The following is a 25,869-nucleotide window of genomic DNA, read 5'->3' on the forward strand; positions in this document are numbered from 1 at the left end:
AGCTTATAGGAACACAATTTCACAGACTATTGTGGGCAGCAGCCTAGTGGAAGATGTGTGGTTCAAGTCTCCCCTCTCAAATCTGGTGCAGGGCCTTCTGCCTTGGGACAGGGGCTGCGTCGTTGTAAGTGAGCAGGGCCCTGCGTGTCTAGAAACAGAACAGCATTGTCTGGGGCTGTGTTCTGCTTTACTGCTCATTATTTGTGAGTTCCTAGCACTTCTCCAAGAGAAATAGAATGAAAGATGTTTCCCATCAGTCGATAAGCTCTTTGCCAGACATTTCCAGTTGCCTTCAAATTGTTTCTAAAGCAAATGCCATCCTTTGGGCCCCATGGGGCTGCTTTGGGAAATCTGGCTGTTCATTCTTGCACGTCTTGTCATCTCAGTGGCATGGAACCCGAAGCAAAGGTGAGGGAACCTGAAGAGATGAGAGGGAGGCCATCAGTTTCCTTTCATTATTGTTCCTTGGTTGGTGCACTACAGGCTGAGATGAGGAGTTGAACAAACCGCAGCAGTTCCTTCCTGCAGCCTGTTAGAGAGCTGAAAATGGACGAGCTGTGATGAGGAGGACCCTAGGTGTTGAAGGCGTGCTGGGAGGGGCGGTGCAGCATCCTGGGGCTGACCTGTTTGCCTTCTGTCTCTGACGCAGCTGATCGGGGAGGAGGAGGACGTGAGTGTGTACGACATTGCTGACCACCCAGACTTTCGCTTCCGCACTACTGACATCGTGATTCGCATCGGCAACTCGGACGGAGCCACAGCTAAGGAAGATGAGGTGAGTTCTCAGCACCATTACATGGCCATGTTGTCACCAGGTGTTAGTCCGGGGACACTTGAAAGAGTCAGTGGGAGAGCTGTGGCTTTAGACCCCACATGGGCATCCTAAACTGCCTAGCTTGCTGGTTTTGTATTATAGTATCCTCTGCTGTCATGAGTGCCATATCACATCTCCAGGTCTGGTGGAGATGTAACCTTGAAATCCTTTGACCGTGGTGACAGAGACTGTAACGCAGCCAGAACACGTGTTGAGACAAGAATCAAGCATTTGCCTGATGGTTTCTAATCAGGCTTAAGGATTGCTTAGGATTTGAGCAACCTCTAATATGACAATATTCTGTGGATTCCTGAGCCAAGAGTGAAGGTGCATTTGTCATGCAACCAATTTAATTTGGCCGCAGAAGATCGGGGTTCTGGTTTTCATCTGTTTTATCGCATACGTGTTAATTTTGATCGAGTCAATTGATCTCCTGGGAAGGAAGGGGAAGCAATTTATTCTGTAGAGAATAACAGTTGAACCTGATGATCTTAATGATGATCTTAGAAGCCTTTTCCAACCTAAGTGATTCCATGAATACGCAGTTTGCTAGGAAAGAGGTTTCCTTATTCTGCCTGGAAGATCTCCAACTGTTGAGACATCGTTCTCAAAAAGGGTTAAAAGGTGTGGGATGGCTCCTCTTGCGGTTCTGGTTTCAGCAGCGTGAAACATATCCGTGCTTGCTCGGCTGACCCAGATAACCTTCCAGTGCAAGATGCCACTTAACATGCACCCTCTGTGCCAGCAGGTCTGCTCCTGCTCCCTGGGAAAGCCGCCGTGAGCCCCTCCTGCTGGGTGGCTCCTGCAACCCACTAGAGGGCAGCCTGCTCCAGGGGACCGTCGGGTCCCTTCCTGGCAGGTACCCCTGGTGCTGCCCCTGGGGAAAGCCACAGCTCTGAGCCTGGTGAAAAATTCAGGAATTCTGCTGCCAGACCAGCCCTTTGGGGGCCCTCCGCCATGGGGAGGGGTTTTCCACATCTCCACGGTAGTGTTAAGGGGTTTTTCCTGGAAACCCTGCACGTAGGATTCTTCTCCCCCTCTCCATGGGACCCCAGGACTCCTGTCCCTTCTGCTGCAGCCAGCTCTCTGGCTAAGCTGCAAGCATTTTCTAGGAGGGTGCAGGTTTGGAGGTCTCCAGCGTGGGGCATAGCTCTTTCTCCAGAGCTTCCTGCTCTGCACTGAACAGCCTGGGGAAGAAAAGAGGCTGACAAACTGCTCTTGTGTCCACAGCCTTCGGTGGGACAGGTGGCTCGCGTGGATGTCAGCAGCAAGGTGGAAGTGGTGTGGGCTGATAACTCCAAGACTATCATTCTGCCTCAGGTGAGGTCCTGTTCCTAACGTGTGATCTCTAATTCTTAGCTGAGTGACGAGTTTTAAATGCCAGCTGCAAAGAGGTTCACTCTGTAAGGGAATCTTGCTCTATTTATTGCCTTCCCATATGAAAGGGTGGCTTCACACCTCTATTAGCACACAAAAATTGTTGCTTTTTTTTAGGAGGACTGAGCAGTTAATTGGTCACTGCTACTTCTCAATCTAGAGAGCCTTATGCTGCCAGGAAAGTACAGGCAGGCTGCTGGTTCCTTACGCACTGCATGCTCGCAGCTCTGACCACAGCCTTCCTGCAGCACCTGCAGCTTTGCAGACGGGGGTTGCAGAGCGAAGTGATCACCAGTTTTGACTTGAGCCCAGCTTAACTGTGTTGCCCAACTGCTGAAAAGCTGTTGCTGCTTCTGTCTCGCTTGTGAAATGGCACTGTAGTGTTTTATTTGGTTTCAGAAGCTCCCCCAGAAGCTGGATGAGAGCCCCAAGTTGTGACCTTAGCTAACCTAGGAATCGGACCCGAATCTCCTCCCAAGGCAGGGAGGGGAAGGAGCTGAGTGCAAGCTTTAAAATAGAGATAGAACCACGCTGCTAATCCACTTAACCCCATGCATTTCTCTTCTGCATTGTTCTATTTTAATTTTTTTTTGTTGGACTGTCTCGTAATCGTATTCACGACTACATACAGCTCTGTCCCGTGGCTCTCCTCCTTGTTGCTTCAAATTAGCGCAGACACCCCAAAGATAAGAGCAGCCCAGCTTCTGTAAGCTCCCATCTCCGTCAGCGTGGCAGCGAGCGCCCTCGCCTCTGCTGCAGAGATGCATCTGCTCGATCAAGATCTCTTTTTCAAGCAAGCAGCTCTGCATTAATTACAGCAGAATAGTCAATGCCCGCACTATGGCAGTGGGCTGGAGCGCCACAAAGCAGGCTGCTGTCTCCCTTCCCCCTGATGTCACATGCGCTCTGGTCGCAGGCACAATCGGAGGTCTGATGCGTGCCCCACAAAGGGCTGCTCTCACGCTGCGGAGCTCGGGCTCTGCCGCAGCTCCTGCTGTGTCACGCCAGGCCCTTCCATTCTGCTCGGCTGCGTAATTGCAGGAGCCGGGGAAATGTCAGCAGCGTGAATTATCAGCTGGGGAAGCGGTGATTTATCAATCCGTGTGCTCAGAGACGAGCTGGCTGGGCGCTTTTTCTCAGCTCTAAAAATAAGGATGGCGTAGCTGGCTAATTGACTTTTCCAGCTCAGGTTTGGATTAGCTTTGAGGGCGGTGGGTTTTGATGGCTTTTCCTGCCTGCAGTCACTCGCGTTGAACCCAGCTGACCCCTGCGAGCTGCCTGGGTGGCACGGGACTGGCAGAGCAGCGCTTGTTCAGCTTGGGGCTCTGACAAAAGGACTGAGTGTCCACATGCTGTGGCCTCTAGGCTCACATCTTGCAAGATGTGAGCCCAGAGGCTAAAGAAGGAGAGGATTCGGGGCCACCATTCAAGTGTCAGGAGCAAAGTTGTTCCTGCTCCCTTGCTTCCGTGAGGGAACTTGGAGCTGGAGCTGTCTGTAAGCCCCTGCAAGGGGGCCTCGTGAGGGATGCAGCATGTGCAAAAGCACTTTTACAGGAGAGGAGGGTAGACGGAGTGGGGATGGGCTCAGCTTTCAGCTGTGAAAGGGAGGAGAACATTTTATGTAAGGGCTTATTCAGCAGCTGTTTGGGCTTTATTGTCCCAGCTGAATTTTAAGCAGAAGTGACATACAATGGCTAAAGCAACACAGCAGAGCTCTGGTGGCAAGAAGTGTGTGCCACAGGAGAAGAAATCTGGTTTGTGAATGTTTTCCTGGCTCCAGCATTGTCTCTGTGGAAGGACAGCGTTGAGGCAGCCAAATGCAGGGTTCTGTGCCAGCAGGGTTTCTGGTACAGGGGCAGGCCTCGGAAACACGAGCTCCACACCTAATACCCAGTGCCTTCTGAACGAGCCATGTGTTCAGAAACCCTGGGGTATTTGGGTAGCTCCCTGGCCCTAGCCTGCTCTCCTTGGTCGGCTGTATCCCAGCCACCGAGCTGGCTGCATCCTATCTCCACCTGCCCTAGTTTTCCCCCAGTGCCCTACTTGGAGAAGTGGAGGATGGGGCAGTGCTGATTCACGGTCTGTGCGGGTTATCCATGAGCACACCACTGGGATCAAACACCATCCGCCCTGTACAGGTGGAAGTGGTTGCAACAGCCAGACAAATCCTGTCCACCCTTTCCATGGTGGGAAGTGATTTTCCTGCGTTCAGAAACGATTCAGGCTCTGTGTGTGCTTCAGCCGAGGCGCTCGGGTGTCTCCTCTAACCGTGCTCTCCTTTTAGCACTTGTACAACATCGAGTCGGAAATCGAGGAGTCAGACTATGACTCTGTTGACGGCAGCACCAGTGGGGCGTCCTCGGAGTGGGAGGATGAAAGCGACAGCTGGGAGACAGACAACGGCCTCATGGAAGACGACCACCCGAAAATTGAGGAGTTAGAGCCCGAGGAGCCGGTGGTGGAGGAGGTGAAGAAAGTAGAGGAACAAGTCCAGGGAGCTGTGGCTATGGCGGTTGCAGATCTCGCTGCGGAGAAAGCTGGCAAGGACGGAGCCCCAAAGAGCTTCCGAGAACTGAAGGAAGCCATCAAGATCCTGGAGAGCCTGAAAAATATGACTGTGGAGCAGCTGCTGACTGGTTCTCCCACCTCCCCCACTGTGGAGCTGGAAAAACCCACTCGGGAGAAGAAGTTCTTGGACGATATTAAGAAGCTGCAGGAAAACCTGAAGAAGACCTTGGATAACGTGGCTATTGCAGAGGAGGAGAAGATGGAAGCCATGGTGGAGACGGAGAAGAAAGAAGAAAAAGCAGAGGCGCAGACACCGGTGAGGTCGGAGTGGCCCAGTGAGACACCGGTGCTCTGCCAGCAGAGCGGGGGCAAGCCTGGAGTCACCTTCACCAGTGCCAAGGGAGAAGTCTTCTCCGTGCTGGAGTATGCTCCAGGTGAGCGTGTCGGGGCAGGCCGCCGTGGGAGGCCCTGTCCTGTGTTGCTGTCCTGCAATGTTTATCTTTCTCCAAAACATTTGCTTCTAGGCCTCTTGGATTGGTTTTCCTCCGCGATCTTTCTCACAGCTTATTAACTGGGGCGGGGGAATCGGGACAACTTCAGTAGCACAGTCTGTTCTGGGATGGGAACCTGGGGTTTTGGTGGCATTTCTAGGCACTGACACCACTTCCAAGCCATAGCAATGGGCTTCCCTTTTTTTTTTCCCACATCGGAAACTGACTTTGGAGGGCTGTGGCGATCAGTCACTTCCAAGCTACGGGGTTTGTGCGGGATTTTTCTGCAGGCGTGGATCGGTTTAGAGGCCTAGCAGGAGCAGCTGGTGTTCTGCTGGCTGTCCTTGGTTGGGTGAGTGTCCTTGTTAATGTTAATCAGCCAAAAATTAAAAAAAGAGCATCTGGCCGTGAGGAACACTGGTGACAGCAGAGCCTGAGGTGTGCTCGGCAAGCCGGCCAGACCTGAAAAGGGGAGGTGGCCAACCTGTTCTGGAGGTATGTATAAATAAAAGCAGGGAGCTGCAGTCGGTTTGCAGACAGGAGGTCATCGCTTTGATGCCTCGTTGTCCCAGCTGCATGACAGGGCCCTTTGTGGGACCAAAAGAACAGGAGGTGCAGGTTGTGGCTGCCGTACGGTGTGGGAAAACTCAAATAATCTCTAGCTGCCTCTTGGCTCTGCACCAACGCAAGTTAAATTGCCCCGGGCTGATGCAGGAGCTGGGTTATTTTTGAAAAGCTCTAGGGTTTCTTGTCTTCACTGGCAAGAGCTGGGGTTGTTCAACGAGATACTTCTGAAGCTTCTCTTGCTGCTGCTACCCCCCATTTCTTCTCTTCTGAATGACAGGCTTGATACATGGATAGATTTGCCTTCGGAAGGAGCCTGTGGCAGTTTCCAGGCTTTAATCCCTCTCTCCTTGCCCCACAGACAGCCATGCCTTCAAGAAAATGGAGTTCCAGCCCCCAGAAGCAAAGAAGTTCTTTAGCACTGTGCGGAAAGAAATGGCTCTCCTGGCCACCTCCCTGCCAGACGGCATCATGGTTAAAACCTTCGAGGATCGAATGGCAAGTGTTTGCTCGGCGGTGCCTGCGCGTTGGAGCTGGGCTCAAAGTCCAGCTCGTGGTCTTTGGAATTCCCTGCTTCGCCCTAATCCCTTGCGTTAGAGGCGCAGGAATGTGTGCAGCCTGCGAAGTACGGCTGTAATTACTGCAAATAACTGCTTTTGCATTCCCTGAGTCGGGGTGGCAAACAACCCAGGCTTTCTCACGGCAGGAAACCCGCTTCGGGTGCTTTGCCCACGGGAGTGCCTGTCCCACAGAGCCAGAGAAGGGATGGTGCAACCAGTGGGGATTACTGGCCACCCTCTCAGGCCCAGCTTCAGTCCCAGAGGCACAATAAGGCCACGGTAGAAGTGCAACTTGTGGGGGAAGGTGCCCCGAGATGTGGTGGCTGAGAACTCCTGCAATTCCCCGGCGAGGGCTGAGTTAATCGCTGTGCCAACGCCTCTGTGCCAAGCGGGCTTTGCGCAGCGCCGCGTGGCTCAATCCCCTCTCTCCGCAGGATCTCTTCTCAGCACTTATCAAAGGACCCACGCGCACGCCCTATGAGGACGGCCTCTTCCTCTTCGACATCCAGCTCCCCAACATCTACCCTGCCGTCCCGCCTCTCTTCCGCTACCTCTCGCAGTGCAGCGGGAGGCTCAACCCCAACCTCTACGACAACGGCAAAGTGTGCGTCAGCCTCCTGGGGACGTGGATCGGCAAGGTAAGGCTGGCTGCCACCCACCACTTTCTGCCACGTTCTTCCCACTGCTGCAGGTAGCAGCGGTTGTGGTGCCAGCCCACTGTTGGAACAAACCACCCGGCCACGAGTCCTGGCTGACTGGTGGTGGTGGTGGTGCAGGTTTTAGGGCTGGGCTTCTTCTGGGACTGTTTGGCCCTCGCCTGTCTTTGCTTAACGAGAAGCCTGTAGCCAGACCAGCAAGTAACGAGGGCAGAAGCCCAGATCCCGTGTGTTTCTGTGTCATGGCTGGGCTGAGCTGGGGTACAGCAGAGATGTCCAAGGTGTTATATTCGTTCTCCTGTGGCTTAGGTCCCCGTCCCTCACGCAGTGGATGAATTAAGTAGTGGGGCACCAAGTCCAGCTGGAGATTTGGTGTAACCAGAGCCACCAAATGGTGTGTTTTGGGCAGGGGGATTGATAGGGCAGCTGTGGGGGGTTGGAGATGGTGTCTGGTGTGTGGGTTTACAACATTCCAGGCAGAACTGGCCTGATAGGGGGTGGTGCTGGGCTGGCAAAAATAACAGAGATGAGCTGGCCCAGCAGGGACACTGGCACATCATGCCAAGTCAGACAAGCGTTGTTCCTGCTGGAAACCACACCATCTTCCTCCAGCAATTAGCACGGAGCAAACCAGTGGTGCCACGGCCCTCTGATGTGTTTGTCTGTGTGTTTCAGGGGACGGAAAGGTGGACCAGTAAATCCAGCCTCCTTCAAGTACTCATCTCCATCCAAGGTAAGTGCTCCTGCGGAACCTGTGGGACGGGAGGAGGCAGGGGGCAGAGGGGATGCGGGTTTAGGGGGAGCAGGGGGGATGCACAGTTGGGATGTGCCACCCCAGCTGGGCTTCTGCTGCCTTTTGCTCTCACCTCACTGGACAAAGCGGCGTCCTTATCTCTCCGGTTCAGCAGTCCAGGCAGGTGCGAGCTTTCCTCACGCCTTGAGTTTTGGCTGCAGCCCAGGTCTCTGAGACAATGCTTTCCCTTCTTCTCGCTGCAGCAGCTCACCACAGAGCTGTTCTGCTTGTTAGGCAGAGCTGACAGAGGTGAACCATTTTGTTCTCAGTCGGTTCCCAAAGCTAATTGAAGCTGCTGCTAAACCGGGCTTCGTTTGCAGGGCTGTTTTTATCCCCACTGAGTCACCCACCCATCCTACTTTGGGCATATTTTTGCACATGATGCTGGTGTTTACACTCCTTCTAAAGCAGAATAATCAGGGGTGTGTCTAGAAAAGCCCCAGGGCTTCCTGTTACAGCGCTTTGCCCTATAATATCTAGTTTGAGAGCAGACAGACTAAATCAAATCTCCTCAAGGCCAACTTTCTATGCAGGGAGCCCAGGAATGTGACTTGAGAAACCTTTGACACAGAACAAGGGCTGCTGCCTCGGGTCCACGGGCAGCTCCTGAAGTCTCAGTCTGTTTGTATCCTCCTGGGGGGGGACAGCACCAGGAGCAAGGCCTGCTCTCATTTACAGAGCTGGGGATCCAAATTTAGAAGGTGAAATGCCGAATGTTTTACTGGAGTAACGTGGTCCTAGTGGAAGATCTCCTCTCTCCCTCCCGCTGCCTGGTCTTTGAGAGACTCATGGTCTCACCTGCACCGGCTCTCGTGCAGCCCGTGGCAGGGTGCCAGCAGCCTGGCCCTGGTGGTGCCACGCACATCGTTAGACGAGGCCAGAAACGAGCAGAGAAAGCTCGGCGTGGGTGACTTCATGTGCTGCCTCAGCACTGCCCTGGTGGGACTGTACTGGACAGGACGGTCTGATCAAACAAAGCCTGTTGCTAAAGACTGGATTTCTTTCTCTTTAAGAGAAGGAAGAGAAAATATTTGAAAAATGGGGTGTTTGCATTATGGTTTTTGGCAGTAGGTTTGCTAGGAGAGGCAAAGTCGCTGTGAAATCTTTCTCCTTCCACCCTCTTGACCTCCTCTGCTGTTGCGTGCCCTCTGCATTGCACCAGTGGAAACCTCTTTTTGCCAGCCAGCACTCCTGAATGCTGCTCTTGGTGGTGTCTGGGGTCCTCACTGCCCTAGTAAATGGCCACAGAGCCATTCACACAATTGCTTCTTTGTCATGTTGGTCCACTGCATCTTGCAGACTTATTTGTCCAGCCTGGCCTCTGCTGCCTGCCTGAAGCCAAAGCCCAGCTTCCCTGCAGCACATCTCCTGCAGTCCTTCCCTCTGCTGCCAGCTTTAATCAGCGTGGCTGCAGCTGAAGCTGGTTTGGCATCTCAGCGAGGTGCTCCTGCGACCCTCAAATGTACCGGCAGAAATCAGGGCCCGGCAGCACCTGCTGCGGGCAGCGCTTCAGAGCGAAGTTCCTCCTTTAACCCGCTGCTCTCCCTTTCTTTTGGCAGGTCTTATCTTAGTGAACGAGCCCTATTACAATGAGGCAGGCTTTGACAGCGACCGGGGCCTTCAGGAGGGCTACGAGAACAGTCGCTGCTACAACGAGATGACCCTGATCCGCGTGGTGCAGTCCATGATGCAGCTGCTGCGCCGGCCGGTGGAAGTCTTCGAGCACGAAATCCGCGAGCATTTTCGCTGCAACGGCTGGCGCCTGGTGTCCCGCATCGAGTCCTGGCTGGAGACGAACGAGCTGGTGGAGAGGAGTCACGAACAGGCCAACGGGGCGGACGCTGCCTCCCTCCTCTCCGCCTGTGGCACCCTGGCCGAGAGCCCCGCAGACGCGGCGGGGTCGCCGGGGGAGGACGGCAGCGCGGCGGAGCAGGGGGCAGCGGCCGAGCTTTCCGACTCGGCGCTCGACGGGAAAGAGGAGCTGGACGACTCGGAGTTCACGACCTCGACGCCCACCGCCGGTGATCTCCAACAGTACTCAGACTCGGAGAGCACGGGCCAAGCCAGGGGGTCAGACCTGGCCAGAGACCGAACGGACGAGGGGAAGGCTGCCCAGGACTCTGCCTCGCAGCCTAGCGTGAAACCAAAGAAAAGGAGAAAGAGCTACAGGAGTTTCCTTCCGGAGAAGAGCGGTTACCCCGATATCGGGTTCCCCCTCTTCCCTTTGTCCAAGGGGTTCATTAAGAGCATCCGTGGTGTCTTGCAGCAGTACCGGGCTGCCTTAGCAGGGGCCAATATCCCGGAGTGGACAGAGGACAAATAAACCATCAGGTTAGGGACAGGCAGGTGCAGGGGAGAAGGGAAAGCAGCAGAAAGGATAATTGGCAAACGCTGTTACCAGTAAACTGGCTTCTCCTTCCAGCTTTTCTTCCTCAGCTTGGTTTGTTCCAAAGAAGGTGGTAGGCCTGATTTGCTCCTTCGAGGAAAGGTTGTCTAAGCATGAATTTGCCCCCAGCCCTCCTTCCTTCCCCCCTGTCCCATGTACGTGCTCCTCTTAACGAGTTTGACCCCGCAATGGTAAGATTTGAGCCCTGCACAGAAGCAGTCTTGCAGCCACGTTCCCTCTGCACTTTCATCTTGGGGCACCTTTCCACCCAGAGGCTCTTCCCACCCAGCGCTGCGCCCGGCGGTCCGTGCGGTTGGGGGTCAGGCCAGGAGAAGCGATGGCTGTAGTCTGGAAGCGGGGGGCGATGCCCTCCCACTCTCTCTCTCTTTTTTTTTTCTCTCCGCATTACCATGGGTTTTCTGAAGCCGACCCAAGCTTGTATGTACTTAGACATTGGATTGTGTTTGCGCTGGAGTTGTCTACACCATACGGAGTTGCTCTAGTCTTAGTTGTTCACCAGTAGCTGCGAGGTTCTTCTGGAGGGAGTCAGGGCTTGAGAGGCAGAGCGGCGCTCGGCGCCAGCCCCCCTGGGAGTGCCGCGGGGTCTCCATCTGCTCCCGGGGCTTCTGGTCGCTCTTCTGGAATCGGATCCAGCCACCCACACTCTTTATTCTCCAGAGTAAGGCAGCCTTCCCCTTCCCTACCACGCATGCCTGTCTTCTAGAAGTAATGGGATCCGGGGTTCTGCCCTCGTTCCTTGCTTAGCTATCTGAATCTTTTGTTCCAGCCAGCCTGGCTGCCGTGCCCCGCTCCTCAGCCCCACGTGGGGGGGTGGTAGCGAGCGATCTCGGGGCCCGTTGCAGATCTTTGGCAGCTCGTCTGGCTGCTGAGCCTGGCACGACTGCTGCTTCTCCATCCCTGAGCTGCAGATGGGCGTTTGGGAGCTGTTTGAGGCAGGGTCACCCTGAGGGAAGGAGCTGGCGCGCTGCAGCAGCGGTTGGGGACGGTTCCTGCCCCGTTACTCACCCAGTAACGAGCACGGCAGGCGCTGGTGTGGGCTGTTATCAGCTCCTTCCCTCGCCAGCTGCTTCCTGCCATGGCCTGGATGTGGCTGGCAGCACCGTGGGTACAGCACCAACCCCTCATCCCCACCGCAGCGCTCCCTCGGAAGCAGCCGAGCTCCTGAGCCGGTGCCCTTCAGCACTTGGAGGCAGGGGCTTGCCGGAGCCACGCGGTCCTGGCCGAGGCACCTTGCTGAAGCCTCTCTCTGGGTGTGCAGGCACTTATCTTCACTTCTGGAGCTCGGCAGCTCGCACCCTAGCACTACTGCATTTGCCCGATGCCGCGGCGTTGGAGAGCCCTCAGCATCCCTGCGGAGCACAGCGTGTCCTGCCAGCTTCCCCGGGAGGGAATCGGGCTGAGTATTCAGGAGGACAGAGAGAGAAATCCTTCCCTTACTCGAGCTCAACGTGGCTGCGTCCCCTTCCCTCCACCCTGGCCAGGATCTGGCCTCGTTTAGAAACCCCGCAGAGCAGTCTGATCTCGCACAGTGCTTCCTGCTACTTGAAACCCCGGGCTCTGAACCCACTGCCCCCATCGCCTCCTGCCCCCGTCGTGCCCCGGAGCCTGCCTGGAGGCGCAGGCTGGCTGCACCGAGCCCTCTCCGTGTCACAGCCCCTGCCAGGGTTTTCCAGGGCCCGTCCCGAAGCTCCAGGAGGGAGCAGGGCTTGGCTGCGAGCGCCGCTCTTGCAGGTGGGTCGCCTGCACCCTGCTGCAGTGCCGGCAGCTCTGGGGGTCTGCCAGGGGGTCTGCAGGGCCCAGGGAGCTGCTCGGAGCCCTGGGCAGGGCAGCCCGAAGAGCAGGCGTACCTCACCGCTCCTTGCTGGTGCTGAGCGAATGAATCCCTTGGCGAGCGAGAAGGGGGATCTCCGAAACACAAAGGGCCGACTGGGGCAGGAGGGTGAGGCTGTGTTTTGGGGCAGGGGAGGCAGCCAGCGAGGCTCATCCCACGATTAAACCTCTTGCTCACCAGGCAAAGTCACAGTTGGGGACCTGCAGGCACCGACTCCTCTTGCCCCCCGTTCCCCTCGCCGCGCTGCAGCCTGACCCCGCTCCACCCAGGGCCGGGAGGGAGCTCTGGTCCCTCTTGGTTGGAAACAGCAGGGCAAAGAGAGAGAGAGAAAACCCTTTAGGGCCAGACGTGGCTGGGGTGGAGAGGCAGAGGAGCTCTGCAGCTCCTTGCTTCACCCTCCCTTCGCTCCCTGCAGCTCATCTCACACGGGGAAGCGGTGCGCAGGGCTCGGGGACGGCCAGGATTCGCGCCCCAGGTCCTCCCCTTGGCCCAAGAAGTCTCCTCGTTGTCCTCCGATCCTAACCAAGAGCTTTTGCACAGGTTCCTGGGGCTTCCCAGCGGGGAAGGTGCTCGCTGGCCTGCTGGAAGGGGACGCTGCTGCCCCTCGCATCGCTCTCCGTAGCCGGTGTCCCACCCCGAGGCGTGCGCGGAGGTTTACAGATTTTCTAAGCTTTTGATAATGTGAAGCTCCTGGGTGACGAGGCTGGTGGTGAGCACACTGCAGCTATGTAATTTTTTTGTGTATGTATGTAATATTTAAGGGTAACAAAATTTAAGAGGCTAAAACCTTAAAGAAGAAAAAAAAAAATTAAAAACACAAAAAAAGCCAAAGCATGATGCATATTGTTAGCCTTAAAACTGGCTACACGACTGTGTGATGTACAAATAAGAGCAGCCTGTAACTGTTTTAAGTGCTGGGGTTGGGGAAGAAGCATTACAAAATCAGTTTGTAGCCTTGATTCTGTACAGTATTTAAATGAAAAGAAGAAAAAAAAAAAACCCACGACCTGACTATTGAGGCCATGCTTAGAGGTGTGTCGTTCACGTGCAGATGTGGATGCTTGGTTGCTTATGATATATGTATAAAGTGCTGTGTGACCATTAAAACTTTTTTTACCTGCAGATTTTTTTTTTGTTTTTTCGTTTGGCTAACCAAGGTGTAATAAAGGAGGGAAGATGACTTGCCATTAAATTTTGCCTCTGTGAGTAGCTCTGACTCTTGTCTCTTTCTTTTTTTTTCCCTTGGCCCTCGCCTCCCCTCCCGCGTGCTGGGGCTGGAGGGGACCCCGCTGCCCGGGATGGGGGTGCCCGGAGTGCCCCCGTACCGTCACAAACACCCCCCCAGAGCCCTGCTCCATGGTGTGCCTGTCTGGATTTTCATTCCCAGTGCTCTTGGGCCACTCCTGGTGCAGCCAGAGCGAGATCTGGGGGCTCCAAGCCTTCGTGGCCCCCTCCTCAGCACCAAGGTAAGCATGTGCCGGGCTGCAGTGCCCCTGCAGGGACACCCACGGGTGCTGGGGGTGGGCGCTGAGCCCTCGTGGGTGGGAGAGAGGAGGTGGTGGGCAGCGATGGGGGTGGTTTGAGGCTTTGCTGGAGTTGTGTAAAACCTCCACGAATTTGGCTCTGAGGGGTGGGTGGCAGCTGCTGCCCCTTCCTCCAGGCAGGAGGAGCCGTGGGGGCTCCTCTGGAAGGGCCCTCGGCTGCTGGCTGGCAGCTTGTGGGAGAGCTCGGGTCAAGAAAGAAAGAAAATAAGGTTCTGTGTGCAGCACAACGTGGGGCCCGAGCCCCTGGGGGATCCCCCAGGCACCCTGCTGCCACCACCCAACCCTATGGGACACCCCAGAGTCCTTCAGCCCCCAGACCCCTCGCACTCGGAGGCAGCTCAAAGCCCTCAGCACCTCCCCTGCCTGGGCAGAGGCTGGGGCTGGACACGGTGAGAGGCCAGCAAAGCCTCACCCCTTCTTTTTTTATTATTTTTTTTACATCTTTTTTTAATTATTTTTCCCCCACGGGGGAGGTGGCTGGAGCCGGGACACCCCGGCCCCTCGGAGCAGGGCTGGGAACAATCGCGGCCTTCTCCCGGCCCTGCCAGCCCCCTGGCAGCGTTTGCTGCTGAATAACCGCCAGCAGCCCCTGCTGTTTACCCTCCTCCTTTGTACTCTGTGCGGTAAATGAGCTTTAATTACTGCACTTTTATACCAAAAAGGCTGAGTAATCCCTGCGCCAAGCCCCGGGAAGGGCCCTGAGCGAGGGCTGTCAGGGAAGGTGGAGACCAGAGCTCCCCGCAGGGCCCCGGCTGAGGCACAAAGCCAAAACCACCCGGCTCCCCCGAATGCCTCCCTCGCTCGTAGGCACCGAGCTGTTCCCAGGACGTCCCAAAAATGTCCCAAAACGTCCCTGTGTGGGGCTCAGCTCTCTGCGTTCAACAATCTCCCTGGGACATGGGGCATGGAGACACCCCAAGAAGCCACAGCCACTGCCTGAGCGGCGCTCGGGGGCGATGGCTCTGCGCTGATCCTGACCCCAAGGTGCTGGGGAGTAAAGGGCCTCAGCCCCTTTTGGGACAGTTGTGTTCTCAGATTTAAATCCCAGGGCTTTTTATTATTATTATTATTATTATTTGTTTGGTTTGTTTTTTTGCAAACACTAGGTATTTATTGCATTTCTCACAAGAATAAACTCTGCTTCTACAGGAAGCTTTGGGTAGAAACATTCATTTTTTAAAAAAAAAAAAAAAGATTTTTTTCGTGTTAGACATTGGTCCTGACCGCCCTGGGTCAGGCTGGCTCCGTGGCAGGGACACGAGCGGTGCCACCGCCTGCATCTGAGCCTGGGGGGGGGACAGGGCTGGGGCTGGGGACGGGGCTGTGCCGGCGCAGCCGCCCCGGGGCCGGGGCCTGGCACCCCTCGTACCGCTCGTACCGGGGCGAAACGCGGGCGCCTCGCCAGCGCCGAGTACCTGCCGGGGCTCGGGGCTCATTTTTGGGTCCGTCCCGAAGAGAGTAAAGCTAAGCGAGGTGCCCGCGGCCCCGGAGAGCTATTGCTAGAGGAGGAAGAGGAGGTGGTTCCTGAGTGGGAGGAAGGCTCGGCCGTGCCCGCGGCTCGGCGCCGCGGCCGCTCAGGAGCCGCAGACCACGCGGCAGAGGCGGCGGTGGAGCTGGCCCTGCACGGGCTCGCAGGCCAGCGCCTCGCCGTCTACCGTCATGACGCCGGCGCTGCCCCGCGGCTCCAGGCGGAAGGCGCGGACGGGGACGTGGTGCAGGTGGGGGCAGCCCAGGTCCAGGTGCGTGCCCCTGCCCATGGCCAGGAAGACCTTCAGCAGCGCCACGCGGCTGATGCCAGCCCGCACGTAGAAGAGGTGGATGCAGCCGTCGTCCAGCCGCGCCGCCGGCGCCATCAGCAGGTTGGTGCCCAGGTGGGACTGGTAGATGGCGTAGACGCAGACGAATTCCTCCTCGGGGACCACCGCCCAGCTCGCCGGCACCGGCTGGCCCAGCGGCGCCAGCAGCGAGTCGGAGGGAAGAGCCCCCTGCTCCGTGCCCTCCTCCGGTGGCTCCGGGGGGTTCCTGGGGGCCAGGGGGGCGCCGTGCTCGGGGCCCAGGGGCAGGTAGGAGAGGCGGCCCTGGTACACGCGCAGCCGGGCCAGGCACTGCAGGGTGCCCAGCGTGAAGCGCGCGTTGCCCAGCCGCCGGTACTTCTCGCTGTCGATGTCCACGTCGGCGATGAAGCCCCAGCCGAAGCCCAGGAAGGAGAAGAAGCGCTTGCCCGAGGCCGTGCTCAGCGACACCAGGTCCATCTGCGCGTGCAGCCCCTTGCAGAGGATGAAGGTGCAGTTCGTCAGCAGCTTCTTCTTGGCCACGTGGTCATTGCTGCGAGGGATGGAGAAGGGTGAGTTTGGGGTTTGGGGGCTCCTCCTGCTGTCCCAGCACCTACTCGTGGCCCCCTCAAGGCTGCTCCCTTTGTGCCGGGAGGCATCCCGGCTGGATGAAGCCATTAGGAAGGGCAGCATAAACCAGCTCCTGAATTTGGGGACCGATGTGGGGCTGCCCGGGACAACCCCGCTCCCACCCTTGGTGTTTCCTGGGGCGCACAGCCTTGCGCCTACAGCTGCTGCCATACAGCACAGCCAGCTGCTCCCCGGGGGCTCAGCTCAGCCCCTGGCTCGTTTGGGTGAAGTTCTGCCAAATTTAGAGCCTGGAGGAGGAGAGACAGGGCGTGGGGGGAGCTGGGAATGCAGGGGGTACAACCTGACGGTGTCAGGGACCAGCCTGCAGCAGGGGCGCACCCAGGAGGGCATCCCCGTCCCCCGAGGCTCACCCTGCATAGTAGTTGATGGAGGCGGCCAGGGCGTTCCCGGAGCCCCCCGGCAGGATGCACAGCGGCGTCTTCAGCGCCTCCTCCCAGTCCGGCCGCTCCATCAGCCCGTTCACCACCTGCAGGGACGGAGGGAGGGAGCTCGTGGCACCCAGGGCCGTGCCAGGACCCCGCTGCCCCCGGCCGAGGGCAGGACAGAGGCTGTGCCTGCCCTGGGTTTTCTCCTTTTGCTGTTCCTTCTTGTCTACAGGTCTCAAAACTCTGCTCCTGCCCCCGGCCCCCCTCTCCTCCCAGCCCCGTGCCCCGTCCTGCCCCTCTCACCTCGTGGAGCAGCCCGTCCCCAGACATCACCACCAGCGTGTCCCACTGCGACAGGTCCTCCTCCCGCATCCTCTCCTGCGCGTGGTGGGGTCTCTCTGCGGGGGAAAGCAGCGAGAGCTGAGCGCCGTGCCCCGTGCCTACTCCCAGTAGGTCCGTGGGTCGGAGGGGGTCGGGGAGAGGGGATGGGGCGGGCGGGGACTCACCGGTGATGAAGATGGAGGGCGCGATGTCGGCGTCGGCCAGCATGGGCTGCACCACCGCGTGGAAGTCATCGAGCGCGCGGCCCGCGCCGCTCTGCGGGTTCAGCAGCACCAGGGCACGGCAGGGCCGGGGCAGGACCCCGTAGCTGGCACCTGGTGAGGGGGAAAAAGGGGCTCAGAGCCGGGTCTGGGGGCTGCCCTGTGAGCCTGGGCAGCATTTGCTGCAGCCCTGCGGGAAGGGGAGCGCTGGGCAGCGGCTGGGGGTCCCCACCGGGAGAGCTGGGGAGCTCCGGGGTCCCCCAGGTCCCCCCCCCATGGTCCTGCATGGCGAGCCAAGGATGGGGACGGGGGTGAGGGCTTGGGGGGGGGCGAGGTCCTGATTCCCCACCCCCCTCCCAGCTGGAGCGGGGCCAGGACTGCCAGCCGTGCCGACAGACGGACGCTCCTCTTCCCCCTGCTCCCCACCGGGCTCTGGTTTCGTGCGCGATGCCCCCGGCCGGGCTGTAATTACAGGCCTGGCAGGGACGGTCCCTGCTCCAGCCGTGTCCCCCTGCCCAAACCCAGCGGTCCCCGTGTCCCCTGGGGGCATCCAGCCCCGGCCACGCTGCAGCTGCGCTCCTCGGGAGGAGCAGGGCAGAGCCTGGGGTGGCCACTCGGTGCCACGGAGCTCCAGGGCTCCTTGCAGGGACGAGGGGGACCTGGCACAGGCCATGAATGCCCCGCAGCACCTCAGCTCCGGGGCTCCCCGGTGAGCTCGGGGCTCCCCAGCCTGGTGTCACTGGCACAGGGTCCTAAAAACTGAGCCCTCACCCCCAGGAGTGGCAGCAGCAAGCCCGTGTGATTTTGGACAGGCACGGAGCCCACGTGTGGGGAGCTCCTCCGAGTGCCTGGACTCCTGCATTCCCCCTAACCCCCTCCCAGCTGCAGCGTGACCCCAGATTCAGGTCCCCCCACCCATCTCCAGCCCCAGGCCCCCACAGCCGGCGGCGTGGGGGCCCCACGGGACCGCGCTGAGGTTTTGGCTGCTGACAAAGCACCGAGCTCTGCTCCGTCAGCGCCGTTGAGTCACGAAAGCCGCCGCCGCTTCCCAGCACTGCCCCGAGCCGGGAAGCCCCTTGCCGGGAGCTGGGAGCGGCCGCAGAGCGCGGCGCTGAACCCGGGGCAAAGGGCGGCCAGCACGTGGGGAATCGCCGCCCGGCCCTCCCCGGGCCTGCACACGTGGGGCCGCTTCGTGTTTGTCCGAGCATCGCAGCACAGATCAAAACCTCCTGCTGACCGCGGCGGGGGAGGCCACCGCCTGCGCCGCCTCCCTGCTGGCACCCGGCCTCGCCGAGGTCACGGCCGTGCCGCGGCCTCCCCGCTGTGCTGGACAGCCCCGGGGGGCAGAGCGAGCTCCCCCCCTGGTTTTGGTGCCGTTTCCTTGGTTTTCTGCCCGCAGGGACTGAGCTGGTGAGCCCTGAGCCGCCGGGGAGGCTGCGCTGCTCCGGGACAGCTCCGGTCTCTGTCGCCTGCCAGCAAGCCTCCGGCACACAGCTGGCTGTCTGTCTGTCTGTCAGCACGCCTCTGTCCCTCTGTCCTGTGAGCTGGGTCCGGTTCCAGCCCTGCTGGCTGCCCCTGGCCTTCCGCAGCCCCTTATCAGCCAGCACCAGGCAGGATGGGACCAGCTGGGCCTCGGGGCTGGGAGCAGAGCACCGTGAGCTGAGCTCCCCCCAGCACTCGCCAGGAGCGACGGGCAGCGGGGTCTCGGCCACTCCAGCCCCCCGAGAGCTTCTCTGCTCATTAACAGCCCCGAATCCTCTCTTGGCAAGCACAGCCCGGGGGCTTTGTGCTCTGAGCCAGGCCGTGAGGACATTTCTCCCCCCCTTTTTTTGTTTTTTCCTCTCCTCTCCCCCCCCTCCACCCTGGCGGGCGCGTTTCGGCAGCATCCCTTCCCCTTGCGCAACGCCGGCCGCAGCATCTGGGCGCTGCCCGGAGCAGGAGGGCGAGCAGCACGGGGCCCGAGTCAGCAGGAGGAAGGGGCACAGCCCCGGACACATCACCCAGGGGCCACGTGCCCTCTCCGGGGCTCTGCTGACAGCTGGAGCCGTGCGGGCAGCCCCGGCCGCGTTACCACATCCCTCGGCGAGGTCCGGTTTTGGCGCAGCAGGGACGAACACCCCAGGCTCGCCGGGGGCCGTGCACAGCAAGGGGAAAAACAAACACAACCCGGGGATCCCCCCAAAAATCAGGGCTTGGTGCTGACATGCCCTGACACCACGGCCCTGCTGCGGCCGGGAGCTGGATTCCTCCACCCTGACACCAACCCCACGGCCCCGGGGCGCTTCGCTCCCACCCCCGGCCAGCAGCAGGGCACGGCGGCGCTCGCCTCCCCCAGATTTGTGGTTTTGAAGCACCGGGGGATTTTTTTTCCTGTTTTCATCCTTGGGGGGGTGAAGTCAGGCGGAGAAACTTCCCACCAGCTGCAGCTCTCCAAGGGGCTTTTACCCCTCGAGGATGCAGCAGCCGGGGGGGGGCTGCAGGGAAGATTTTGGCTTCTCCCTGTCCCCCTCCGGAAAGGGCCGGGGTGCCCCGATTGCTTCTTGCACCCTGGCCCCGAGCTTTCCCCTTATCTGTCCTGCACACGCCGCGCAGGGTGTGGCGAGCAGCGTTTGCAGCTCCGGCCCAAAAAACTCGGGGGAGGAGGTTTGTAAATCCTGCTGGCCCTCGGCTCGAGAAGAACTGCAAAATCCCACACCGCCTCCTGCCCTCCTCCTTCCCCCGGCTCCCCGAGGCCCCGGCCGTGCCGTGCGCCTCCTGCTCCGAGGGCGAGGGATCTGAAACCCTTTGGGGACCTGCAGCGGCGGAGCTCGGGCTGGCAATGCGGCCGGGGAGCCGGTTTCCCCCTCGCCCCTTTCCACTGGATTATTTTTCCCCCCCCCAACCATGCTCTTATTTACTAAGAGCAGCAGAAAGTTGCTCTGTAGCCACCGGTCGTGTGCCAAAGCGGCGTTTTCCAACCCAAAGCGGGCTCAGTGCGAGGTGCCGGGACCCCTCTGACCCCTCCGACCTCACACCTCGTCGTTCCCCAGCCTGATCAGTGCCCGGGCAGCCAAATAACCGCAGCAGCTCACTGAATCCCTGCTCAGGGCTCTCTAACACACACCACCCTGCAGGAGGAGGGGGAGAAATCCTTCTATCAGGGGGGGCAGGGGCTGACCAGCACCTCCCCAGGACCCCGCTGGCCCCGGAGGTTTTTCCCCAGCCCCCGGTGATGGATGGGACCCCCAGGGATGTTGCGGGTTCCCCGTCCTCCCCGTGCCAGCAGCAGTGGCTTTTTCCTCCTTAGTGTTATTTTTGAAAGCTTTGCTGCTCAAAAAAAGCGATGGGAGAGGAGCAGGAGACGGGCAAGGAGGCCTGGGTGCCCGCTGCCCCTTCAGTTTAAGGGGAAAAGTGGGGGAAAAACCCACACCTGGCCCCAAAGGGCCTGCAGGGCCAGCCCTGGTAGCGGGGCTGCGTGTTGATGTCCCCGTCCCCTACAGGCAGGGGGGGCACCCAGGTGCCTGCGGGGGTCCCCTGCCTTGATCCTTTGGGGGCTGTGGGTCACCCCCTGCCTGTTCGGTCCCTTTGGGGCCAGACCCCCCCTCCCCAAGCCCTCACAGCCCTCCTGGCTGCCGGCCCCACACCACACACCCCACAGGGGGTGTCTGCGTGGAGGGGGGCTGCCCCCAGCCCCAAACCCCAATAATCCCCCCGTGCTCCCCCCAAACCCAACACACAGCACAGGGTGGGGTGCAGGATGGAGCTGGGGAGGGGGGGCAGCACCCCAAAAATCACTGCCGGCACTCCAAAAAAGCTGCATCAGGGGATGGGGCAGGGGGGATAGGGGAAAACTTCGGGACCCCACGCCCCATATACCACGGGGGGGGGGTCGGGCCGGCACTCACCCTCCCGCACGGGCACGGCGGGCACCGAGAGCTCTCGGATGCGCTGGCTCCAGGCTTGGGCGATGCGCAGGTTCCCCTCGGCGTCGGGGCCGTGGGCGACTCGGAAAGTCCTCTGCAGGCGCTGGCGGGCAGGGGAGCCCCAGCGGCCTTTTCGGAAGGGATAACACACCACGGAGAAACAGGCGGAGGGCGAGGAAGAAGAGGAGGACGAGGAAGAGGAGGAGGAGGAGGAGGAAGGGAAAGCCGCCGAGCCCACGCAGTCGGCCAGGGGCAGCGCAGCGCCGGTGCCATCGGGGCGCAGCACCTGCAGCTCCCGCTCCGTCAGCGCCAGCGCCCAAGCGGCCCCCCCGGGGGCCAGCCCCGGCCAAAAACGGCCCCGCAGCACCGCGTCCTCACCCCCCCCGCTCCCCCCCAGGCTGCTGCAGCCTCCCCTTCCTCCCCCTCCTCCTCCTCCTCCTCCTCCTCCTCCTCTTCCTCCTCCGCCGCCGCCGGGTTGCGGGGGGGGTCGGCGGCCGGCGGCCATCGGAGCGCACCGGGGGCAGCGCCGCCCGCAGCCGACACCCGCCCGGCAACGGCAGGCGGGGCCCGGCCCGGCCCCATTTAACCCCCCCCCCCCCCTTCCCCGGAGGTGAAGCGGGGCGGTGCTGCTTGGCTTTTTCCCGGCCCTCCCCTTTTTTTTTTGTGTGCTTTTTTTTTTTTTTTGTGGTTTTTCCAAAAGGGGGAGGGCGCGCGGCGCGCGCGTCACCGGCTTCGCGTTTTTTTGGTGTTTTTTTTTTTTTTTTTTGGTGTTTTTTTTTGTTTGTTTGTTTGTTTTTTGTTTTTTTTGGGGGGTGCTGGGGGCACGCTGCGCACTGCGGTGCTCTAAATGGGGGTTGGTGGTTGTGCTGCTCGCACGCCGAGGGCTGCCGGCACCCGCAGGCACGCAGGAAGGCCCAGGGTGGCTGTGCCGGGGTCGGGTTGGGGGGTTATGGGGTTGTGGGGGGGGTCGTGGCCACGTCGTGCCCCCGAGCACCCCGGGATGGGCTGAGCGGAGACCACCGGCAGCATTCGGCAGCCCCACATCCGATCCCATATCCACCCCCAGCCCCACATCTATCTGCCAGCAGCCCTACTTCCACCCCCAGCCCCACATCCAATCCCACATCCACCCCCAGCCCCATATCCAACGCCACATCCACCCCCAGCCCCACATCCGATCCCATATCCACCACCAGCCCCACATCTATCTGCCAGCAGCCCTACATCCACCCCCAGCCCTGCATCCAGCCCCAGCCCCGTATCCAACCCCACATCCACCCCCAGCCCCATATCCAACCCCAGACCCACCTCCAGCCCCGCATCCAGCCCCACGTCTACCCCCAGCCCCACATCCATCCACCCCCAGCCCCATATCCAACCCCACATCCACCCCCAGCCCCATATCCATCCACCGCATCCATCCCCAACCCCACATCCACCCCCAGCCCCATATCCACCCACCCCCAGCCCCACACCCACCCCCACCCATCCCACACAGGACAGGAGCCGCGGAGGAGCCTGGAGGAGCGCAGGCAGAGTGGGGAGCATGGAGGGGCCGCATCCTGCCCGCATCCTGCCCGCCACGCACCCGCTCCCGCTGCCCCTTTGCGGTGCTGATGCTCTGAGCAGAGCGGTGCCGTGCCCCCGGGCAGGAGAGGTGCCCTCGACCCTTCGTGGCAGCGCTCGTGTGGGTTTTACGCGCCCTGTGCTGCTGGGTTGGGGGCAGCAGCAGCCGCAGACCCCATAACCCTGAGCTCTCGGCTCGGGGCCGCATTGCTCTTCACCCTGATGACGGCTTCGTGACCTGCGAGCCCGCTGTGCCCATTTAAATCCCCCCAAAAACACCAAGAGTTTGAGGCAGGGGATGGCCAGCCGGGCAGACAGCGGGGCTGTGTGAGCCTGGCTGGCCAAGGGTGCCCTAAAAACAGAGGCGAGGGCGCCCCACGCTTCCCAAAAGGACTTCTCCGGGCTCTGGTTAGAGACAGAGGTGGGGCAAAACCCAGCCCCGGAGATCGGCCACCCGATGCTTCTGCCCGGGGAACCCCAGCACCCCGCAGCCGATGCCGGCTGAGATTTGGGGCCACAGCACAGGGCAGAGCCCGCAGACGGCCCCAAGGCCTGGGCAAGGTGCCCGGGGGAGGGAATAGCCACCCGGCGGGGAGCACGGGCTGCCGGCCTGCCCCTCGCCTCGCCGCCCCGCCGGTGACTCAGGCTCTCTGAATTTCCTTGCAGGAAGGCACGGGGACGGCAGGAGGAAACCAGAGCGGCCGCTGGACGGCTGCCGGCAGGTGCCGCGGGGTGACGGGGACGGGTCGGGGTCTGGCCACGCTGCGGGACATCCGTCTGTGGCTCCGGGCCACGGGGACAGCCTCACCTTCCCCCCCCCAAAAAAAATAATAAATGTTTGAAATGAGGTTTGGAGACCCAGGTGGGCAGCTCGTCCTCGTCCTTGTCCCGTCCACATGTCACGGGGGGGGGCACAGCTCAGATCTCCCCCCACACCCCGTACTCTGTGGCCACCAGCCCATTCCTCCCGGCCCCACGCAGACGCTGCTGGTTTGCCCCCAAACCGCAGTTTGGTGCGGAAGCGGGCCGGCCTCCGTCACTGCCCGGTGCTGATAAACAATCATTTGGGGCTACCCTAATTACAGGAGCCTTAAGGAGCCGCCTTGCGCGGGCAGCAGAGGGAAGGATGCTTGGCAGATGGGTTTATCCCGACCAGCCCCATTCCCAGCCGGGTGGGACGGGGCCGTGGCACAGAGGCACCCCTGGGACGTGCCGGGGGGGACAGCTGGTGACAAATGCCACCCGTTTGTCACTGCAAAGCGGGGAAGGTGCGGCCCAGGCCGCCGAGAATCCTTGTGTGGTGTGACAGCACGGCAGAGGTGGCCACGCAAGGGTTTTGTCCCATCCCTGTTCCCCGAGGGAGCTCTCCTTCACCCGGGGCTCTCCGTGCCGGGGCAAAGCCCAGGTTTGGGGCTCCGGCGGCCCTACAGGAGCCGTGTAGGGGACACGGCGGTGCCACAGCGTGTCTGGCTCGCAGGCAGGCGGCCCCTCCCGATGCCGGCACCCCCGTGAGGTGCTCGGAGCATCCTCCCCGCTGCCCGAGGGCCGTGGCTCGAGGTGGAGCCAGAAATAGCGCTGCGGCGGGGCCGGCGGGCTGCAGGGCTTGGCAGGGGGACAGGCACCGACTGCAGCAGTGGGAACCTTCCAGCCCGTACCTACAGGAGATGAGCCCTGCTGGGGACAGGCCCAGCTCCGGGGATGCTGCTCAGCCCCTGGCAGCCCCCCCTGGCACCACCAGCATCGCCTCGGGGGGCTGCGAGGGTGGGAAGGATGAGGGCATCTCCTGGGGTTTGTATCCCACAAGCTGTAGGTTTGGGGTTTAGGACGCAGGTTTTGGGGCTGTGGGACTCTGGAAGTCCCCAGGCCTTACTGCATTGTCCCCTTTGACCCACAGAGCCCAGCCTGGCTTCATGCGGGGACCGGGGCTTCACCCCAAGGTTTCTCAGCCCATGGGGATTTGGGCAGCTCCTAAATCCCAGCCGGCACAGCCCAGGACCACGGGGCTCGCCACAAAGCCCTTGGCCAGCTTTCTGATGGTAAAAAATAATAAAAATCCTGCCGGGCTTTATTTACCCCATGGTAACGCAGCCCCCCCCAGCATTACTAACGCCCCTGCCCAGCCACATCCTACCCCACGAGGCCAGGGAAAACCCTTCACAAGGAGCTAAACCCGCTCCCAGGCAGCCCCGATCCGTCCCAGCGGGCTGTTAATGAAATATTAAAGGAAATAATGAAATCGCTGCGAGGCCTCGGGGCCATGGGGGGGCTTCTGCCGCCTGGGGACCCGCTGCAGGATGGGGAGGGAAATGTTCCCCAAGCACACAGCCCCGCTGCGCCTCTGCCCGGCCCTAAAAGCAGCCATAAACCTTCGGCCCTGGGGCAGGGGAAGGTTGTTGGTCAGGGCGATAACGGCCCCGATATCAGCCCCGATAACAGCCCCAATATCAGCCCCGATAACAGCCCCGATATCAGCCCCGGCCTCTGCCCGCACACCCCGAGGGGACAGGGGTGGCTCTGCCAGCAGGGCAAAGTGCGCAGCACCGGGGGGGAATTTGGGGCTGAAAAAGGGCAGGATCGGGGCAGTTTTGTGACAGGATGTGTTAGGGACCTGTGGGGGCCAGATCAAGGCACCCCCACAGGGCTACCCGAGCCCTGTCCCCATCCTTTGGGGTGTCCATGCTCCCCCGGCAGCAGGAGGGTGCAGCAGGGCCCTTGGGGCGCAGCCGGCTCCCCAAATCCCATAAATAATCCCTCAACTTCTTCCTTTTGCAGGGCAAAGCCACAAAATGGCCACAGCGTGCCCTACAACCACCGGCTGTCTATCACTCGTGGGGCGGACTTGTGGGGTCACCAAACCCTGTCCCCATGTAGGGTGAGGGGACGGGGGGGCACTAAGGGGATGGGGGGACACTGAGGGGACGGGGAGACACTGGGGGCTCGGGGCAGCCGGGCTGTGGAGGCTGTTTGGGGTGAGGGAAGAGGGGAAGGGGGGAATGGGGCTGGGATGAAGCACGGCTGCAGGCCCCATGGGGTGCAGGGGATGTGGGGGGGCAGCGGGTGACCCCATAGGGGTCCCCTCAGGCCTCCCGCTGCCTGCAGGTGAGGGGCCAGAGCCGGGACATTGCATGGGGCCACCCTCAAGCAGCCATGGGGCCACCCTAAACCCCAGCACCCCCTGTGCAGGCCGGGGGTGGCGGTTTTGGTGTCGGTGACATTTTTTGGTGTTGGTGACTTTTTTTTGGCCCCCAAACCAGCCGGGGACCCTCCTGTAGCCCCCCCAGGGCACATGGGGCTGTCCTGAGGGGACACGGACGCCATCAGCAGTCCCCACCACGGACAGGATGCCCTTGTGGGCAGCTCCCAGCTCTGGGGCAGAAAACATGTTTTTTTGTTATTTTAATTATTTTTAATTACTTTTTAAATTATATTTTCTTCTTTTTTCCTTCCTCCTATCATCATCATCATAATCATCATCATTTCTTCTTTCTCCTTCCTTCCTCCCGTCACTTTTCATTATTACTATTAT

General features: G+C 60.3%; 2 protein-coding genes across 2 annotated transcripts in view; one reads left to right on the plus strand and one right to left on the minus strand.

Moving 5' to 3' along the window:
• UBE2O (ubiquitin conjugating enzyme E2 O) overlaps positions 1-13,286 on the plus strand; it is a 59,393-nt gene extending 46,107 nt beyond the window's left edge. Inside the window, exons 12-18 of the mRNA XM_082775096.1 lie at positions 650-775; positions 2,045-2,134; positions 4,476-5,133; positions 6,116-6,252; positions 6,749-6,952; positions 7,646-7,703; positions 9,323-13,286. Coding sequence (XP_082631222.1) covers positions 650-775; positions 2,045-2,134; positions 4,476-5,133; positions 6,116-6,252; positions 6,749-6,952; positions 7,646-7,703; positions 9,323-10,086 — 2,037 coding nt within the window. The 3' untranslated portion in view covers positions 10,087-13,286. The remainder of the gene's footprint in view (positions 1-649; positions 776-2,044; positions 2,135-4,475; positions 5,134-6,115; positions 6,253-6,748; positions 6,953-7,645; positions 7,704-9,322) is intronic.
• A 1,409-nt stretch (positions 13,287-14,695) lies between these two features.
• Positions 14,696-21,282, minus strand: SPHK1 (sphingosine kinase 1; the record flags this gene model as incomplete). The annotated part of the gene is made up of 5 exons (XM_082774605.1): positions 14,696-15,870; positions 16,319-16,434; positions 16,637-16,731; positions 16,840-16,989; positions 20,760-21,282. 5 exons carry the CDS (start codon positions 21,280-21,282, stop codon positions 15,120-15,122), a joined length of 1,635 nt encoding a protein of 544 aa, XP_082630731.1. The 3' UTR covers positions 14,696-15,119.
• Positions 21,283-25,869: the final 4,587 nt, after the last annotated feature.

This window comes from Aythya marila, assembly GCF_965140915.1.
Source record: "Aythya marila genome assembly, chromosome: 18".
Taxonomy (NCBI): Eukaryota; Metazoa; Chordata; class Aves; order Anseriformes; family Anatidae; genus Aythya; species Aythya marila.